Source organism: Dermacentor albipictus, chromosome 1, assembly GCF_038994185.2.
Source record: "Dermacentor albipictus isolate Rhodes 1998 colony chromosome 1, USDA_Dalb.pri_finalv2, whole genome shotgun sequence".
NCBI lineage: Eukaryota > Metazoa > Arthropoda > Arachnida > Ixodida > Ixodidae > Dermacentor > Dermacentor albipictus.
The window spans coordinates 143,616,562-143,637,869 of NC_091821.1; the positions used below are offsets into that span (position 1 = coordinate 143,616,562).

Consider the following 21,308-nt stretch of genomic DNA (forward strand, 5'->3'; position numbering starts at 1 on the left):
AAACCTTAAGTAGCGATCATCATATCCTCCAATAAGATGTAGCAAACACCCATAGACAGACCAAGACCGGCATTGCACGGTTAACCGAATGGAAATCCTTTAGGGACAAGCTAGATTATGGAGCAAGCATAACTGACATTGACGAGTGGCTCAAAAATGTATTAGACACAGCAGAACGTCACACCAAGATCATACAACTCGATGCCGATACACCCGCGTTCGACGCGCACCTCCTCCATCTCTGGGAGACCAGAAGTGGCCTCCTAAAGAGATGGAAGCGGCAAAAGCTTAACAGAAGGCTAAAGACACGCATCGCTCTCCTTACCAAGCAGGCTAAACACTATGCGGGCCACCTCGTTAGGCAGAACTGGCACGCTTTCTGTGACAAGCTACAGGGGACTCTGAGCGCGAAGAGGACCTGGCACCTCCTACGCACACTCCTGGCCACAGAACCCACCAAAACAAAACAGAAGCAACATCTCCACAGTCTTATCCACAAGCACGCTGGATCAGAAGAACACCTCCTGCGAAAAATACAAAATAAACTATGCGGAGACGCACCCTCTCCCGCGCCGCGAAGAATACTCTAGAAAACCGAATCCAGAACTCGACCGACCATTTACGCAGGCCGAAATCTACGTAGCCCTATCCAAGCTGACTAGAAATGCCAGCCCTGGTAAAGACCGGATCGTTAACAAACACCTACGCAACCTACCGCAGCAGGCCACCGAGGCTCTCCTCCGTTACTACAACGAGTGCTGGGAGAAAGGAGAACTGCCTGCTGTATGGAAGCACTCGGAGATCACCATGATCCATGATACCAACAAACCACTCACCTTGGAGAACCTACGCCCGATCTACCTCACCTCGTGCGCGGAAAAGCTTTTCGAACATATGGTGCACGACCGCATTACCCAGTACTTGGAGAACAACGGGCACCTACCGGACACCATGTTCGGCTTCAGGTAGCACCTCTCCACGCACCAGGTACTCTTACAACTAAAAGAAGGCCTCCTAGATCACCTAACAATCGAATCATATAGTCTATAGTGGCATTAGACGTCAAGGGAGCCTTTGATAACGTTAGCCACGACGCGATTCTCAACAACCTCGAAAGCACTGGCTGCGGCTCTAGGACCTACGCGTACGTCAGAAACTTTCTGATGGACCGCACGGCAACAGTCGGAATTTGCAACATCCGCAGCGAAAGCTTCCTACTTCCAAACAGTGGCACCCCGCAAGGGTCGGTCATTTCACCGCTACTCTTTAAAGTAGCTATGATCAAACTACCCACACTCCTCGAGACCATACCAGATCTGCGTAAGTTGATGTATGCTGATGACATCACGCTCTGGACCAGAGCTACGAACACTGGAAGGCAAGAAAGTGGCTTACAAGAAGCCGTAGGCACCATCGAAAGCTAACTCCGAAACTGCGGCTTCCGCTGCGCCCTCGAAAAGTCCGAGAAGCTCGTCCTGAAAGCAAGAACGACAGGCCCGCCACCCAGCTACGAAGAACCCGACCCCAGCGTCACCCTCAACGGGATAACAATCCCGAAAGTCGATACTGTACGAATACTTGGACTCCACATCCACAAGGACGGATCGGGAGCTGCCAAAGCCAAAGAAGCGGCTCAAGGAGCAAGACACGCTAAGAATAATACAAACACTGCTCACCAGCCGCATCACATACGGCACGCCGTACCTGGCTTTGAAAACGCTGAAATAGAAAAGCTCAACAACATGATAAGAAAGGCAATCAACGTTGCCATGGGGCTCCCCGCCATGGCCTCCACTTCACGTCTCCTGAAGATGGGCGTCCACAACACGTGGCAAGAGCTCGCCGAAACGCACAAGAACAGCCAACTGGAACGGCTCAACCTCACGCCCACAGGGAGATCAGTACTCCGACACATGAACTACAGCGAGACGTACGTCGCAGGCACGGACAAGAAAGAGCCAATCACACCAGACATTCGAGAGTGCATTTGCATCACACGTGTCCCGCTCAACATGCATCCCATATAGCACAAGGGTAGAAGACAGGCTAGAGCCAAGGCCATCAAGCGAAGTTTCAAGCACAACCCGAATGCCCGCTACACCGTGTTACGGTTGGCGTGTAACACCCCGGGCAAGAAGGATGCTCAACCACCATGCCTCATCGAAACGGAGGGTGGATTCCTAATTCCTTGTGGTTGTCTCGAGTGGTTACCGGTCTGGCAGGTGCACCGCAGTACTTACACGCCCCTTCGTGTGTGTGCATGCCTAAGCAAAACGAAGAATGGATTCCTAATTTGCTATGGTTGTCTTGAGTGGATGCCGGTTGCTCCGCTGTGTTCGCAGGCCCCTTTGTGTGTGTGCGTGAAAACCCTTTCCGCAAACAAGACAGGACCCCCGGATTGCCGCTAGCGGAGGCGCGCTCGTAAATACATCAACCGGGAGAACGGATCAGCCGCCCATCCACAACCAGACGCCCTTTCCGCGAACCAACGCCGCGCGAAAGAAAAGGGATCAGCTGCCTTCGATCCCCAGGACCCGCAGGTTGCCACTTGCGGAGGCAAGCTCGGGAAAACATCGTCCTGTTAAAGTGGGTGCCGCCGCCAAGCACCGTGGGACTCAGTGCATGTCACGTGACGTTGTCGTGAGCAAGATCCCGCGTACGATTTTAATGGGCCTATTTAAAGGGCCGCGCAATGTACTTTTTCACTTCATTCTCTTCTCATCTTTCACCAATCATTGAATAAACCGTGCAAGTTTCGCACTAGAAGTCGTCTCGTCCCTGCCTGATCGCCACGGTCTACCGGACGCCTGCAGCCTGCCGACAACGCCACGCTACCCAGTAGTAACGCCAGTCGAGGTTGAAGAACCAGGCGTCGCGACAACTGGTCGGCAGCGGTGGGGTACGCTACCCAGGAGAACGCAACAACCTACACGGCCAAGTATGCGCATCGAAACGCCTACGCTCTCAACATCGTAGACTCCCGAGGCGGCAAGTTAGCATCGGTAACCGTCAAGGCACGCAAACAAGAAACGTCTGAAGAAGCGGCAATTGCTCTCGCCACCACCACATGCACCGATGCAGCGGTTATATTCACCGACTATCAGTTCGCCTGTAGAAACTTCTCGAGGGGCCGCATCTCGACCGATGCATTCAAGATGCTAAAATGACGAAGCACTCCACTCCCGTACGCCTGCGTAACGTGGGTGCCCGGACACGAGGGACTAGAGGCGAACGAAGCGGCCCGCGCCGCTGCCCGCGAGCCACGAGCAAGAAACATTTAGGAGTAGAAACTCCGCTGTTTGCGGCGACCAGAAAAAGTCACAAGCCCGCGGAGCCGTTATCGTGCTGGCGGCCTGGAAAGAAATTACCGCCGTTGAGAGCGCGCCGGAGCCGCCTGCCCGGGCGCTGCATTTTTTTTTTTCGCTGCGGCTTCTCCGACGCGCCGCAACTGTATACGGCCCCGTCGGCGCATACAATTGTGACCTTAGAGTGTTTTAGTTGAGCGTCTTTACGGTACGCTCCGCTCCGAGCTGCCCCGCTAAGCCACAGCGGAGCGGCGGGCAATTTTCACGTTTTGGTTTATACGTTTAGAGTAGCGGAGCGGACCTTTCGTAGTTGCAGCGCCCCCTGGCTAAATTCAGGGGTGAAAGAAAATAAAAACACTTTATGATCACTCTTATACAGTACAACGTATATATGTAACTTATTTCTCCATGAAGTATCTAAACGTGCGCTGTAATGCATTACACAAGGTCGATCCATTACCGGTCCATTTTATCCAATGGAAAATAAAGCGCCGTCTTGGGGAACGCCACGTGTTAACCAGCGCGCTTGCTTTCTGCATCCACTCCAATCTGTTCTGACGCCAATGCTAGCCAAAGTGCTGCGCGCCACGCTCCGCTCAGGCAGCTTCTAAGCGGACCATGTTCCTCGCTCCGCTATCCCGCTTACGGCTAAGCGGACGGCGCATGCGCATTCGCGCTTCCGCTTCGCTTAACTGCTTAGCGGAGCGTAAACGCGCTCAACTAAAACACACTCTTATCTGGTCGCCCGCACTCGCTCGCGCTGACGGGAGTTTCCCCTCCTAAATGTCTTACTCCGTGCCGCGAGCACATGAGCCGGGCTCCCCTCTTCCCACGCGCTCTCAGACCCGCGACAGAACAGGCGGAGGCCGTACCCACCATCTATTCAGCCATATTACAACGCTACAGGCTCGAGCGTCGAGTGTGCGCTCCACGGCACCCTAAACTCGGCAGAGAAGAAAGCATGATCCTTAGACGCCTGCAAAGTAACACGTACACTCGCGGAACGATAATGCATCACCTCTACCCGACGCTCCACGGCTACCTCTGTCCACTCTGCAACGTACCCGACACTCTGGCACACTTGCTCCTGGAATATGCCCGTGGCAGGAAGGCAGCGATATGCAACAGGAAACGGGCGCAAAACGAGCACAAGAAGCAAGCCACCTATTCGAACCGTGGGAGGCCAAGCTCGCCCTCGGTGACCTGGAAGACCAACGAGAACTCGTCGCCATGACCAAGAGCGCAGTCGAAGCCAGAGGGTTCCTGGACTAAGGAGCCTTCCCACCTTAGAATGATACAGGGCCTCGCTCGGGACACCGCTTCGAATAATAAACGTTTCTTTATCTCTCCGTGTATCTTAGATTTAGGTGCACGTTAAAGAACCCCAGGTGGTCAAAATTTCCGGAGTCCCCCACTACGGCGTGCCTCATAATCAGAAAGTGGTTTTGGCACGTAAAACCCCATATATTATTATTATTATTATTATTATTATCTCTCCGTGTATTTAGACAAGTGTTCGAAATGATTTCGGAGTCCTCCACTACGGCATTTTAAAGGGTCACTAAACAGAAAGATTAATGCAGCTATATTAGTACATCATTTTTGTAGAAAGGCCACTCTTACTGTGCGAGCAGTCTCGATAAGCCACAAAGGACGAAAAAATACCAAATACTGGTGGCGACGCCGCATAAAACTTCCTGTACCAGCTGGCCGCGACGTCTTGGATTTCGACGGCCGTCTGCTCGGTCTTACAACTAACTTTTTATCGGTAAATATCGACTACGTTGCATTCTAAAGGATCTAAAGACTGAACTTGGCAAGTGTCAAGCACTTTTACGAGAAAATGCTTTGAAATCCGTGACGTCACACTGACGTAAAGCCACTAGGGTTCCGGCGGGAAATTCAAGAAATTCATGTTTAGCCTTCCTTTTCCGTACTAATTTCACGACTTACCTTGTCTTTTAGTGTCCTCATACAATACCGAAAGACCACTCTTACCGCGCGAGGAGTCTCGATAAGCCAGAAAAGACGATAAACACCCGTGTATTGCTCTAGGATGTTAAATTCCGTAATGTTTTTTTTTTAAAGAAAGTCAATGAAAACGACTCAGTGAAAACAACGAATGAAACAAAATATGTTTTCCTCTTAAAAACTCAGCAGAAATTCTAAAGGAACTCGACATCCATTTTCGAGAACAAGGTGTCCCATCGATCCGTGAACTTAATCAGTGATACAGCAATAAGACTACAGGTAAACCTCAGCATAACAATGTCGGTAAAATCGGCAATTTGCCTCGTTATATAGAAATGTCGTTGCACTGAAATTCGACCTTTTATGCAAATAAGTGCAGCCGCCAATCGATTTTTCTTCACACCGAAAGGGCCCACAGAATTTTACGATTTCTGTTGGGCACTGAGCGCGAGGTCGCCGGATCGAATCCCGGCCACGGAGGCCTCATTTCGGTGGGAGCGAAATCCGAAAACACCCGTGTACTTAGATTTAGGTGCACGTTAAAGAACCCCAGGTGGTCAAAATTTCCGGAGTCCTCCACTACGGCGTGCCTCATAATTAAAGTGGTTTTGGCACGTAAAAACCCATATATTATTATTATTATTATTATTATTATTATTATTATCTCTCCGTGTATTTAGACAAGTGTTCGAAATGATTTCGGAGTCCTCCACTACGGCATTTTAAAGGGTCACTAAACAGAAAGATTAATGCAGCTATATTAGTACATCATTTTTGTAGAAAGGCCACTCTTACTGTGCGAGCAGTCTCGATAAGCCACAAAGGACGAAAAAATACCAAATACTGGTGGCGACGCCGCATAAAACTTCCTGTACCAGCTGGCCGCGACGTCTTGGATTTCGACGGCCGTCTGCTCGGTCTTACAACTAACTTTTTATCGGTAAATATCGACTACGTTGCATTCTAAAGGATCTAAAGACTGAACTTGGCAAGTGTCAAGCACTTTTACGAGAAAAGGCTTTGAAATCCGTGACGTCACACTGACGTAAAGCCACTAGGGTTCCGGCGGGAAATTCAAGAAATTCATGTTTAGCCTTCCTTTTCCGTACTAATTTCACGACTTACCTTGTCTTTTAGTGTCCTCATACAATACCGAAAGACCCCTCTTACCGCGCGAGGAGTCTCGATAAGCCAGAAAAGACGATAAACACCCGTGTATTGCTCTAGGATGTTAAATTCCGTAATGTATTTTTTTTTAAAGAAAGTCAATGAAAACGACTCAGTGAAAACAACGAATGAAACAAAATATGTTTTCCTCTTAAAAACTCAGCAGAAATTCTAAAGGAACTCGACATCCATTTTCGAGAACAAGGTGTCCCATCGATCCGTGAACTTAATCAGTGATACAGCAATAAGACTACAGGTAAACCTCAGCATAACAATGTCGGTAAAATCGGCAATTTGCCTCGTTATATAGAAATGTCGTTGCACTGAAATTCGACCTTTTATGCAAATAAGTGCAGCCGCCAATCGATTTTTCTTCACACCGAAAGGGCCCACAGAATTTTACGATTTCTGTTGGGCACTGAGCGCGAGGTCGCCGGATCGAATCCCGGCCACGGAGGCCTCATTTCGGTGGGAGCGAAATCCGAAAACACCCGTGTACTTAGATTTAGGTGCACGTTAAAGAACCCCAGGTGGTCAAAATTTCCGGAGTCCTCCACTACGGCGTGCCTCATAATTAAAGTGGTTTTGGCACGTAAAAACCCATAGTTTAACTTTTAATTTTCCGATTTGTCGGGCAATCGAAAAAGGCAAATTTGAATGAGCAAATTCAATTTGATAATTTTAGAAGTAGGCGACGAAAAATGCGGTTTCATGCACGTAAGTACGTGGACGATATCTTCTCGGCGCTACGAATTAAGCGAAGCCAGACACACTTTCGCGTGAACTCCGCCGCCGCGGCTGATAGCGTCGCCCGCACTGGGTCGACGCTATCGGGAAAAGTGCCGGCAGCGAGGAGCGAATGTTTCGTGTGCCTCTCGCTCAAACGGGTCACCGAAACTCGAGATTACCCAACCTCCAATACTAAACTCGCGGTAATACAGCTTACATGATGCCACGCCATCTCGGCACGCCAACTCTTTGCACACGGGGCAGATTACCTCTAAAGCAGGCTACGTATGCGCTCAACCGCGCTTACAGTCATGCGTAGCCACGGCCGAGACGCGCGCAAACTTACCCTGCATTCCGGCCCCCTCGCGCTAGCTTGATCGCGTTACCACGAGCTCGCTCCCCTCCCCCTCTTTACCTATGCTCGCGCGGGAAGGCGGCATGGACTCGTGAAGCCACCATCATTCTTGTCTCACCCTCGCGCACGTTCGCTCGCACCTAAAGCACACAGTGTGCGGGCCGCGATATGATCTTATCGCACTTGGACTTTATACGGAGCATGATGCGGCTACGGCGGTCGCTCTTGTCGCGCCGCGCGCGATTTGGAGGTGAGTTTGCAAGTAGCCGCTTGTGATTCAATCATTTGAACATCTGCGTCCGCGGAAGTTTCCATTTACTGTCTCTGAATTCGTTTGCGGCAGCAGTGAAATTTTGTTATACTGAAATCGCATACGCCCTTCGTTAAATTGAGGTTCTAAAGACATGGTGTTCTATGGACAAGGTTTAATAAAAAAATTAAATACTTCGTTATATCGATAATTTCATTACACTGAAGTTTGTTACATCGACGTTTAACTGTAGATACCTGGAGTTCAACCAGCGAAGGCAGGTTTACCTCCTCACAAAACATTATTTCCGATCGCAAAACTGCTCGACCAATGTGTGGGAAAGCGTTTCTTGGTGAGTGAAGGATCATACTTACCCTTCGCCTATACATAGTGACGTGCATGCTTTAAAAAATATCACTTTCTTTTACTCAATTTAAGACATTCTGTTTGACGGAAATGAAAGCCGAGTCATAACCTATGGTTACTTTTGGATCACAATTCGTGCATTACATTGATTGCAGTTATTTTCTGCAGAGAATTTTGGGATTTCCATATACTCCAATTGTTCAAACTTTGCACGCGTTTGTCAAATCCGGTCGTAAAAACAGCGCTACTGTATGCGTAATGTGGGAGCTAGAGGCGTGCAAAATCCGTTTTCACACTATAGTCCAGTTAGTTCTCTCTCTGGTTACACATTCGCGAAAAATGGTGTCTCAGCGCCTGTTTTCAGCTTTCAGCCGCTAGAGGTGCTATTTGTTCATTTGTAGATTTTCTGCTCTCGGTACTGCACATTTTCTCATGCGATCTGGGGCAAAAGCTTGGTCGATATCTTGCGTCGTCTTAGTGCTTGACATAAACAACACACGAAACACAGTGATGTGGCGGTCCACAGGCTTGTGTGCTTCTTGAAGCACACAAGGTTGGCATCGCTGTGCAAGACAGACAGTTCTTTTCACATGTACATAATATATCAAGAAATGTTTGCGCAGACACTTCGTGCGGGTGAATGTTATTTTTGTGATGGATGGCTGTGAAAGGCCGTTCGATGAGCACTGATGTATCGGAGCCTGACAGGCCCAAAACGCCGCGGAAGATGGCTGGGGCGTCCTCCTGCGACATCGCACAGGCCCTGGTAGCAGAGGCTACGTAGTCGATGCATTCGCTGTCGGCACCGTTGGCGGCAACGTGGGGATGCCACCTTGGCGTATCTCAGCAGCCAGCTTGGACTTCTTCATCTCCCAGAACTCCATTTGCGACCGGAGCACACTCATCTGGAGCTCATGCTGGACCTTGTGGTACTGTATCTGGCGGCGCACTTTTTCTTTCTGCAGTTCCACCAGGTCTTGCTCCCACTTGCGTTTGCGGAAGTTGTTGACGAACTCGGCAGTCGCGTCTTGAGCTTCGTGTGGCTGGTGGCTGCCGTCAGTGGCGCCGTCCTGAGTGCTGCTGCCGGACAGGACGGGCTGGAACGCACGGCTGCCCAGCGAGTGCGGCGCGCACTCGGCAGCCTCGCTCAGCATCTCCGCCTTGACCGGCTGCGTCTTGTCACCCTTGGCAACCGGCGGCCCGTCGCCCGATGACTCCTCCTCGAGCTCCGTGATCACCATGCTGCAAAGGAGAAACCACGCCGTTCGCTTCACCGCGGCGCCGACCATGCTCAAACGTGGGCCTCACATTTACAGGGTTCGGTTGCCACACTCCACATGCGATTTGTGGAGAGCGCATTCACGATGCACAATGTGCCCACACAAAGCGCAGTCGGTATTTATTTTTTATGCGGCTGACTGATGGCGAGATGGTCTGTTGCATGCTGATACGTGTGCGCTCATTTGCATTTTCGTGAATACTTAACGAAGTTAATTGTCTCGTGCATTCGCATTTGTAGCATTGACGAAATTCATACGACAGCGTCGTCGGTGTCCCCTACTATACCCATTCGTATCATAGCTGTTGCCCTCCAAAATACTATAAATTACCAAGATGACAGTTTAGATAAAATGTGTGTGCTTTTTTAAGTATGTTTCATCACTTCATACTCATGGTTTTCTTTTAGTGTCTTTTCAGTCCAAATCTCAAATGCTAAATTCCAACGGCAGCAACGGGAAATGGCTCTATAGTCAATCAGCTTTACTTCCGAAGAAAACTAGGGAAGGGTGTGCCCGCCGTTATTCTATTCTATATGCACCCATTTTATATGCGGCAGCGATTATATCCCAGTGACACGGGCAAATTTAGCGACACTTCGAGCGAGCACACTTCGCCGCTATAGTGTCACTCGCAAGCTGTAAGACTGGAAAGGTTTAGTGACACTACTATGGAGTGCGCTTGCTAGCGAGTCTGTTGCAGGAACTCACTTCGCTGCGTTGAGGTGTGTCGCCTCGATAGCCATGCGTCGAAAATAAATAAATAAATGATCACAGCAGGCTGAATACTAATTCTAAGACCACTCTTTTGATATTTCAAACCACTTTTTTTTTATTTCGAATGTTATGAGCGTCTTAGTGACATGAGCGAGGCAAAAAAAAAGAAAGAAAGAAAAAGACCTTGAAACGTTCATTTACGACGGATTCCGTCATTTTGACCCTGTGGATTTTGGATACGTTCCTTGCTTGTATTGGCTCAAAACAAACAGACGTGTTAATAAGATTACAGTATTTCTATTTTTCATTGCGGAGGTTCTTGCACATAAGCATCTTCTCGTATAAAACATTGACGGTTCCTAAACCTCAAACTTCCGAGAATGATATCAACCCCTATGGCTTCACAGACACTCAATGTCCTCAATTCCGAATGACACTTCGTTTTGCCGCCTAGCACCACGTCGCCAAAGTGACACTCAGCGAGGCGCAGTGCACTCGCTCGAAGTGGCAATAAATTTGCTCGTCTGAGTTGCGTATATATAAGCCTCGCGATCTGAGAGGCCCACGTGAAGGCGCTGGTAAAAACACCACCGCCTACCTGCTGCCTCCAGTGCGTACATTCGGTAGTCAGAGAGCGGTGCAGAGGCTCAGTAGTCATCGGATTAGTGGGCAAAAATGCGCACCCGCTTATGGCGGCTCGTCCTACACAACCAACCGCTAATAAGTCTACATGGATGTCGTAAATAAACTGGAACTATTGACGGCACGAACTACACAAGAAAGATACAGGGACATACCGTCCTTTTGAAGCATATTACTAGTTATTAGCGCTCTTTTCCGTCCTTAAACTTTACCGCAAATAACCTTGCTCTTCTGGTAGCCCTTCCAGCGCTTGTCCGTGTATCTTCCCTTACAATTTTTTTATAGAAAGTCTATAGACGTCTATAGACTGTCAATAGACTTTCTATAATTTTTTTTAAAGTTTCTTGTGTAGTTCGGGCCGTTTAGCGCTGTCAATAGTTTCAGTATGGAATACCAACGTGCCCAATGTGTCGTCCTTTTGAATCGTAAATAAAGGCCTGACTCGTGCAGGATGCCAGTGAATAGCATTTTAACATCCCTTTCCAAATCCTGTAGGCTTTCATGTGCATTTTTATTACCGTAAGTACATAAGAAAAAATGATTATGTCAGTGCTTTGTGCAGCGCTGAATAATACGGACTTACTACTATATTTCCGCAACCTCCCCCCCCCCCCCCCACAGCAGAAAAAAAAAAATGTGCCCACTGGCTGTGGTGCTCTACACTTTGGCATAAGCTCCACCCGATCCCGATCTCTGTATATGTGTTTTATCTAATAGAGGGTTCGTGCAAATGTTTGCTAAAAAGAGGCAGTCCTGCAACAGCGTGCTTCAGTCTTACCTGGACACTTCGTCGATATATCCGCCAGCGTTCGGTGGCTCAGCGAGAGAGGGCACATCTGCCGCGGCGAGGCCGTTCGCGCATTCCAGGGACGCCGGAAAATCCTCGCAGACTATGGACAAGGCCAGCTGGTAGGCCGGTGCCAAGTCTGACAGATTACCTGCAGCGACGCCAACAAAATGCCACTCAGCCAGACGCCGGCTGCCGCGTAGGAAGTATAAGACACTGGATAAGTGACCTCTTGTCGCCTGCTGCTCTTCCTGGCATACGACCAGCGCAATTACTGCGGACGCGCTTGCAATTACATAAGGCAGAAAAAAAAGAAGGAACGACATGGAAGTGCAGCTGTAACGTAGCACAAGACATAGAGTGCTAATAGAATGGATGAAGAAAGCATATAACGAGCCAAAGGTAGCCCTCGCATTCCTGTTTTATTTTATTTTTCTCGGCGCTCGAGAAAAACGCGGTACACTGTTTTCGTTTGGTTTATTTCTCTATTTGTTTGTTCGTCCTTGACTCTACAAGTATTCGGTCCCACGTAACGTATTATTGAAATGACATTTGAGACTTTTCATTTTTTTTTTTTACGGTAAAAGGAGATACTGTACTTCGAAACCCAACAAAAATGACCGCCAAGCTGAAGAAAAAGGTACTAAGAATATCGATCGGCCCGACGTAGCGTAACGGACTATCGAGCGAACCGGAAGCGAGAGCCAAAACGTAGCGATGCCTTGCTCCCACGTGTCCGCCTTCTGCGTCATGACGTCACGACACGTACACCTGTTGGCAAACATACGCAAAACTAGATCGTAGAAAAATAAATTATCATAAATTATTTAGGGCACGCTGGTGCTTGTCGGTATTTCAATTTTCGCGAGTTCCTAGTTCGAGAACCTTCACTGAACGCAAAATAACAAAACAGTTGAAAACGTCATGTCAGTAGGCCTTCAAGAAATAAGCCCTCTTGCAAGCGACAGAATATACGAAATGACACTGGCAAAGCAAAGCTGTAATCACGCGCGCAATATGCACACGTGATCGTTATAGCTTGATTCCATACCGGATCGCTTCTGGATGTTGAGCGCGGCCTTCTTGGCCAGCATGATCGTCTTCTCCCACTTGCGCTTCAGCTGGTCCATGGTCTTCCTGGTATGCGGCGTGAAGCAGCGCGCGTTCACCACGTCGGTGATCTCGATCCAGCATTCGCGCTTCTGCAGGTTGGTCACGCTCTCCGAGGCCTTGGCGCGCAGAATGTCCTTCCGCTTCCAGTACTCGGTGATCAGCACCAGCAGGTCGTTCTCCGTCCAGCTGGGCGTCTTAGGTTCCAAGCTCTCCATACACCTGCAAGCGCGCACCACGAGCAGCAAAACGTCTTATCTATAAGGCACGGGCAAGCGAGCGATACGAAGTGTGCGCGCGCACACTTTGTGATAAGCGAGAAATTATCACTTATTTAACAAAAACTCTATAAAACACAATGAACGGCCCAAAATTGTCATTGCAAAAAGTTACGAAATGCCAAAACAAAGAGAAAATGACGAGAGGTTCCGCACCCATCCGTTCTTTTATTGTCGCAACCATGTCGAAGCTTGTTACCGCCGATCTATTTCACTGGCCTGTAGTTCGGGCATGGTTACGCCTGTAGGGCGTGTTGGCGTTTCCTGCTCCAGCGTGCCTTTAACGTCACATTGGAAGGACCAGAAATGAGCCAAGCGTGTGCAGGGTTTAGAAAATATTAAACGATCTCGTTCTATATTACTAGAATCTAGCATTTAAATAACAATAAAGCTGCATATTAAAATAAAGAAAGAAGAAAAATATATTGATGAGCTCGCTATAGTGTAAGGAAATTGACTACGCAAAAGGTGATATTAGTAACATAGCGCCTTATTCATATACGAAACCGTTCCCAAACATTTACCGTTCCCATAAACATTTGCAATGGGCAAAATGAGTCTCACCACTGTAACGAAACCTTGCGGTATGCCGTCTTGGTGAATTTCATACGCAGTCACCGCAATGCGGCACATTAAGCGAGGTTGCCGGAGCGTCTCAGAGCTTGAACACCGTGTGGACAGAAACGATGAAGCCCTCACACTTTTGAGCGTCTGCAATCACCATTGACCTCAATCATCCGGGTCAATAGCATGGAACAACATCAAAATAAGATAATTCGCACATACTTAAATTCTCTTCCCGCCGTTTCAAAGGCAGACATCCTGGAATTGTGCTATACCTCCAGCTGTATGACTTCACCTCCCACAAGAAATAACCAATCGATCAATCAATGATGTGCTTACCGCGCCCAGGAACAACCCTAAGGTCTGAGTGCGGCAGCACGCATACATACAAAAAGATGTGGTTGATCCCTCTTTCATAGTAATCGGCTGAACACGAAAGTGAAACGTGTCTACACAGAAGCTGTTGCATGTTTGCTTCGTGACATGACGGTCCGCTGCAGCGAAAGACGCACAATTTGGGGGTCGGCAACGTGTTGCAGGTTTGCTTGGCGCGCGGTGTGCTATTGGCGAGTCGCTTCGGCGAAGATACGAGCATTTTGCTCCGGCTCCGTAGTGTCTTGGGCAGCCAGTTGAGTTAAGACGCGCTCATCTTCAGGAATGCGAGCGGCAGAGTTCGCAGCGCGCGCCGCGAACACGCGAAGCAGTTCTGCTTCACGCTGGCGTGTCTCTCATCGCCGGATCAAAGCGAAATTCGCCCGTCGACGTCGTTGCCTTTCTGCGCCGCGTAGCGCAGCAGTTTTCTTAGTAGGTGCCATCGCAAACGATGCAGTCCCTTACAAAAATCATTGCAGACTTGCTGCAGAAATTCTGCATACCCCGAGTCACCCGGGATGCAGAATATCTGAAGACAGGTGACAGACTTTCTGTCACCCCCTGTCACCTCCCAGCGCCCAATTGGTACACCCTTTCTGCAGAAATTCTGCATACCCCGAGTCACCCGGGATGCAGAATATCTGAAGACAGGTGACAGACTTTCTGTCACCTCCCAGCGCCCAATTGGTACACCCTTTCTGCAGAAAGTCTGCTCAATCTGTGTAGCTGCAGGATACAGCATTTCTGCAGAAAGTCTGTCGAGATTGTGGTCACAGGATTACAGCATTTAGGCAGACATTAGATAGAATTTCTGTAGCCCCACTATGGGGAACTGGCATGCATGCATGCAATAAAATAACAGACGCAATAGTATTCTTTGCACATTTTATTTGTCTCCGATTTCTTCCGGGCTGCTTGGTTGGGACCAAGAATATCGCTTCCAAGGAATGAAGTAGTGAGTACCGACATCTCATGTGAGTGGCAGTGACCGCCTTGCACACACCTTGTCGCAGCATGCAAATCAGACGCTTTGACGCGCTGTTCAGCCTGCAGAAGTGCCGCAGGCTCCCAAGTGATGTAGATTCCTCTGGCTCACAAAATCGTGACATCCCTAAACAAGAAGAAATGTTCAGTTTACTGTAAAGTTAACCCTGCTGAAACTGTAAACTTGTGACATTGTGAAAAGTCTCGTACAAACAGCTACATGAAGCTGCATGGTTGCACAAATACCCGATTATTACATCACAGGCAGTTAACATGTAAATGGAACTGGAGCAAACATGAATCTACTATAAAAAAGTTCACACAAACGCACGTCTGTACCAAGTCAAATGCGAATTGCACAACCAGAAAACTCGTTAACACATGATAAGCGTTCGAAAACCTAATTTATTTATGCGGTGCAACAAAGCCCTGCCCCAAATGACGATGCATTGAAAAAGAACAGACTCCCTTTTTTCAGGTGAGAAAACAATTTTTTTCCATTAAAGATAGATACTGTTGTTGAAATCTCGGAACCATTTACAAATACACGAAACCACATGACACCCAACGCAAGAAATACAGGCTGTCTGAAGACACTATATAAATAAAAGAACTTGCATACAAGCTAAAATCTGGCCATGCGTCGTACACAGCAATCGGGTGCCATCTCGCGCTGCCGTTAGCTGTGAAGACGACAAATCGACGTACCTCTAGAAATGGCTATACGATTTCTCGCTGAAAAATTACGTACAGAAATAGTAACTTTCCCTGCTTGAATTTTTGCGCCTATTCAAATCAAGCAGTCCCCGGCGCAAGGAAACTTCACAGCAGAAAGCAAATAGTCGATAGATTTTGGCAACATCACGTTTTAGGGCAATTTTCATCAAACTTCGCTAAATGCGCCCTGCGACAAGAACGAACATTCGAAAAGCACGATCATTTTTGTCACGTTACTAATCACCTTGTTACTCGTACAGAAATGCCCACTTCACGGACTACAAGAATGCGCGCACGCGCCGGACTTACCTTTCTAGGCGTGCTCGGTAAACGAGTCTGCGTGACAGCTGCTGCCGCATCGCACAGGTACCGCAGGAAGGACAGTCGGTGCACGGTGCCTCCAGCGTCAACGGCGTAGAATTGCAGATGAACTACAGCACGTCATAGCACAACTTTCAAAAAATTCTTCCGCGCACTGTGATGGAATGCGAGCGCAGCGAGAGTACCATCGGCTTTTCATGAGCCGGTAACAAAGAAAGCGCGACCGGGTCATAACTACGATAATTGGCATCGGCACACCACACGGAAAACACTGAGAGCTACGTTATGCAGTCACAGGGGTTTTGGATCATTAATACACACAAAAATCGCCAGAATTCTTCTCGGCACGGCATGTTCACCACCTCATCGGTCGCCGTCAATGCGGCGTGCACATGGCGTGCACGCGTGCACGCCGCGACTTGTCGGTGACCAGGTGCAGACGGGAAAATATACTCAGCCGTAATTTTACCGGTGCTCGCGGCCAGCGCCTCCTGGGGGCCGGCGCCGAAAGCAACCACGCAGTCGGTGGATGGTGTCGGCGTCGCGCGGTAGATATGTCCTTAAATTCAGGCTGCGGTTCGAGCCATAGTATAATTGCTGCATTTAATGTACGTTATGTAACACGCCAGTATTACCTTATTACCGTATTAATTATTAATTATCTATTTTAATGTCTTATTTTATTTTTATTATTTTATAATTATTAATTACCTTATTTCAATTAGTATTAAATAATTGATTTATATAACTGCCATTATCAGACTGTTCTTGTAGCAATCAGTGACAAAGTTTTCAAAAGGTTAAAATGGCAAAACAGACCGCAATGATAAAATGTGTCATGGTTCAGGATGCGCACACGTGTGTGGGTGTGTGTGCTTGTGTGCGTGTGTGATTCGTGGGTGGCTGAAAGGTGAAGCCGATTTAACTGTTATTTATAAAATGTGTCATGTAGAATATATATATATATATATATATATATATATATATATATATATATATATATGTATGTATATATATGTATGTATGTATATATATGTATGTATATATATATATATATATGTATGTATGTATATTTATATATTTGGCATGCATATTACATACAAGTCTACGTACTTGCCGTCCACACAGTGTCTGCAGACAATATGCAGACAGTCTGTAGACTAGCTCTACATGGAGGTGACTGGTGGGTGACTCATGGGTGACTGAAAGGTCAGACCTATTGAACCGTAATTATAAAATGTGTCATGGTTTAGAATATGTATATATATGCGTTTATATATAGATATACATCTACACACACACACACACTCGCTGGGCATGCATATTACAGACAAGTCTACTTGCAGTCCGCACGGTGTCTGCAGACATTCTGCAGACTAGGTCTACGTGGAGGTGACTGGTGGGTGACTCAAGGGTGACTGAAAGGTCAGACCTATTGAACCGTAATTATAAAATGTGTCATGGTTCAGAATATGTATATATATGCGTTTATATATAGATATACATCTACACACACACACACACTCGCTGGGCATGCATATTAGACAAGTCTGCTTGCAGTCCGCACGGTGTCTGCAGACATTCTGCAGACTAGGTCTACGTGGAGGTGGCTGGTGGGTGACTCATGGGTGACTGAAAGGTCAAAACTATTCAACCGTAATTATAAAATATGTCATGGTTCAGAATATGTATGTATATATAGATACATATACATATTTACACACACACTCACTGCGCACGCATATTACAGACAAGTCTACTTGCAGTCCGCACGGTGTCTGCAGACATTCTGCAGACTAGGTCTACGTGGAGGTGACTGGTGGGTGACTCATGGGTGACTGAAAGGTCAAAACTATTCAACCGTAATTATAAAATATGTCATCGTTCAGAATATGCATGTATATATAGATACATATACATATTTACACACACACTCACTGGGCACGCATATTACAGACAAGTCTACTTGCAGTCCGCACGGTGTCTGCAGACATTCTGCGGACTTAGTCTACAGAAAGGTCGAGTCTACAGATAGGTGACAGGGGTGACTGATAGGTGACTCATGAGTGACTGAAAGGTCAAACCGATTTTTGTAAGGGGTAGGCGGCGTGTAAGCACTGCTGATGCATGTTGAAGCTGCACTCCGTAGGCAACGAGGCGTCACAGGCTGATCGGACGCGAAAAACAAACCACGTGCGGAAGCTGTGTTGTCACCCCAGCAGAAGGCCTCCACCGCCTACACATAGGCCAGCCTCGCTGCACTCCGTAGGCGACGAAGCGCCACACGCTAATCGGACACGAAACATAAAGCACGTACGAAACCTGCGTCTTCACCTAAGCAGAAGGCCTGCACCACCTAAGTTCCCTTTATGAGCTTTTCTAAAAAAAGCAAAAGCCGATCTAGGGACTTTAACGCCGCCTACACATAAGCCGGCTTACAGCGGCTACACCATGTTGGAACCTCCGCTGCGCTGAGAGTATACTCTCCTGACACTGCCCAGGCGGTGGGTCCGAGCAGCGATCGTCAGCGCCTCTCGCGGCACCTTCCGTCAAAACTGACACTGACGGACCACGCTACTCAGGCTGCCCACGCGGATCTGCCAGCGTGATCGCATGTTCATGCTTGTTTCGAAACGAACAAATGGCACAAGTTTTGCTGTGTGGTTTCAAACCAATCTCAAAATTAGACGGTCGGATACGCCCTCCTATTCGTCGTAAAGCGGAAAAGCCCTATGCTGCCGGGCACGTTCACAGCGTGAAAGAAGTCGCCGGTGTGACTCTGCTGGCGAAGTGTCACTCCCAGCAAGGCATACACAACTACAGCGTATCTCTGGACGTGAGAAAACTCAACTATCATATTATGCTTTGATCAAGCAGTTCAATTGAGTGAGCAGGCACGGCTGAGCTTATTAAAGGTTAGGCGTAGGGGTTCTTGGCCAACCATTTGAGTTACCTTAGACAAAACGTGTTCTTCCGTGGTGGTGTTTTGAAACGCTTGCGAAGTCTCATTGGCTACGGATGATAGGCGCCATATAAGTTATGGGGTTTAACGTGCCATAGCCACTTTCAGATTATGAGGCACGCCGTAGTGGAGGACTCCGAAAATTTCGACCACCTGGAGTTCTTTAACGTGCACCTAAATCTAAGTACACGGGTGTTTTCGTATTTCGCCCCCATCGAAATGCGGCCGCCGCGGCCGATAGGCACCATATCTTTTCGAATTACTCAAAGGCTCTTTTAAATAACTTGCACAAAAATTGTATTAGACTGCTATGTTCTGCCAAGCAACTACAGTACTTTGTTTGCAACTGCCGAGGCACCGGCACGACCTTGGGCCGCTTCGGCACCCAAGACTCGAGTGACCGTATCCGGCAACCTGAACCCAAGCAGAGCCGCGCAGCGTGAAGTGCTCAGCGACTCACGCAAGCCAGAACACCTGCAGCCACCACGCAGGTGCCACGCAGGTGCCACGCAGTACGCGCAGTACGCTTCGTACCACGCAGTACGCGCAGTACAGCAAAATAAATAGCTCTAAATGATATGTAGAATTTACAAAAAAAGAAAACTTAGGTCGGCTTTCCGGCAACACTCTTTCTCGACCAAAAAGTTCAGTCTACTGACTACAATACTTTCTAGTGCGATTCTCCAGGAAGGAAGCGCGAGCACAAAACCACGGCCGGCCAGAAAATCTGTAGAGCCGCAGAGCAGGCAGTCCTGCGCGGCCGCTACAGTCTGACGCAGCAGAACCGCCGTCCGCACGCTTTTTTTCCTGAGCCGTTTTCGATGTCTTGCAAATTTGCCATCGTAAAACAGCAGTATGAGAACGTTTACCTGCAGGACGGTGGCGCACGTGGTTCAGAACTTTCAAACCACACGCGGTCATAACAACAACACGTGCACCAGCTGGATTCTACGCCGTCAACTGAAGTTGGATCAGTGTCAGAGTTGCGCTTTCGACGCTACAGGTGGCGCGGCCGTCGCCGGGATACTCAGGGAAACTTGCAAACTCTGGTTAATTATTGTGGAGACGTAGACAGTCTAGGTCACAGTTTTAGCGCAGTTAAGTCCGGTGGGATGTTTTTTCAACGATACAACTGATCAGGAGCTTACAATACAATGCCATGAAACACCCCGAGTGGCCGAATACAAATATATCGGGGTACGAATAAACAAAGGGCAGATGTACACGGAAAAGCACGAACAGTCTCTCATAGCAAAAGGGTGGAGAGATGCCGGGATAATGATACGTAGGGAATTGTGGGGGTACAAGAGGTATGAAGTACTGAGAGGTATTTGGAAAGGAATAATGGTACCGGGGCTTACTTTCGGGAACGCGGTCCTGTGCTTAAGGGCAGAAGTTCAGTCGAGACTAGAAGTTAATCAGAGAACTGCTGGAAGATTAGCACTAGGTGCCCACGGGAAAACCACAAACGAGGCAGTACAGGGGGATATGGGCTGGGCATCGTTCGAAGCACGGGAAGTTCAGAGTGAAATTCTATACGAAAAACGCCTGAGGAAATTGGACGATAACAGGTGGACAGCAGTGGCGTCTGAGAGTGCATTGATTCAGCTTGTCTCGTTGTATGATCCCATGTACGACTTTAGGAAAGTCAGTGCACCTTTGGCGTCAAATGTTTATAACATCAAACCCATAAAGTTCTGGAATTGAAAATCTAAAGCCCTACTTTAGAAATGTCAATGCGCCTTTCGTATCAAAAGTTTACGAGAACTTTATACCCATAAAGTTTCGGAATTGAAGTCCATGCGCTCCGTAGATTCCGCGGCCTTCCCGAGATGCCGCGATGAGCCCGCTCGCCATCAAAACGCCCTTGAAACTTCGTGCTCGGATGGGGCTCCTTGCGTTACGATACGTGACTCCCGGTGCATGGGCGTTGCCGCGAAATACAGCCCGATTTCGCAATGTTCGCGCTAAAACGTCTTTTCGAGCGTGAAAAGGACATTCTAGACAAATCCAGCATGATTCCCGGTGCCTGGGATTGTTTTGGTCGGCGGCGCACGACAGCACGAAAATATTTCGGGGAAGGGGGGGGGGAGGGGCTGGAGCCCCATAAGCCCCCCCCCCCCCTGGTTACGCCCCTGGAGGACAGCTAAGGTATTTAAAATACCTATACAGAAAGAGCATTCACTCGCAATGGCGGAATTAACTAGGAAGCTAACCAGTAGGCATACCAGATACGAGGACGGAGAAAGACAGAGCACTAAACCACAGGTTAAAAAACGCGGAAGGTAAAAATTGGATAAATTCAATGGAAAAGAAGCATAGTGTTGAACTATATCGATACTGGAAACAGCAGATCAGGAACGAAGCATTTTATGACAACTGAAGCGGCAGTGCCCAACTCTTTGAAGCTAGGTCAGGATGTCTTAGAACGCGC

General features: G+C 48.2%; 1 protein-coding gene across 3 annotated transcripts in view; it reads right to left on the reverse strand.

Annotated features, from left to right (window-relative positions):
* Positions 1-8,589: 8,589 nt before the first annotated feature.
* Positions 8,590-21,308, reverse strand: part of LOC135900069 (myb/SANT-like DNA-binding domain-containing protein 4) — a 32,678-nt gene continuing 19,959 nt past the window's right edge. For 2 of the 3 annotated variants that reach the window (XM_065429510.1, XM_065429509.1), the window contains 3 exons: positions 12,618-12,898; positions 11,558-11,717; positions 8,590-9,385 (listed from right to left, as the gene is read on the reverse strand). In XM_065429510.1, the coding sequence (XP_065285582.1) occupies positions 8,920-9,385; positions 11,558-11,717; positions 12,618-12,898 (907 nt within the window). In that variant the 3' untranslated portion in view covers positions 8,590-8,919. Of the gene's footprint in view, positions 9,386-11,557; positions 11,718-12,617; positions 12,899-14,893; positions 15,002-15,900; positions 16,321-21,308 lie in introns of those variants that run through there. The other variant, XM_070526874.1, reaches the window with a different exon arrangement.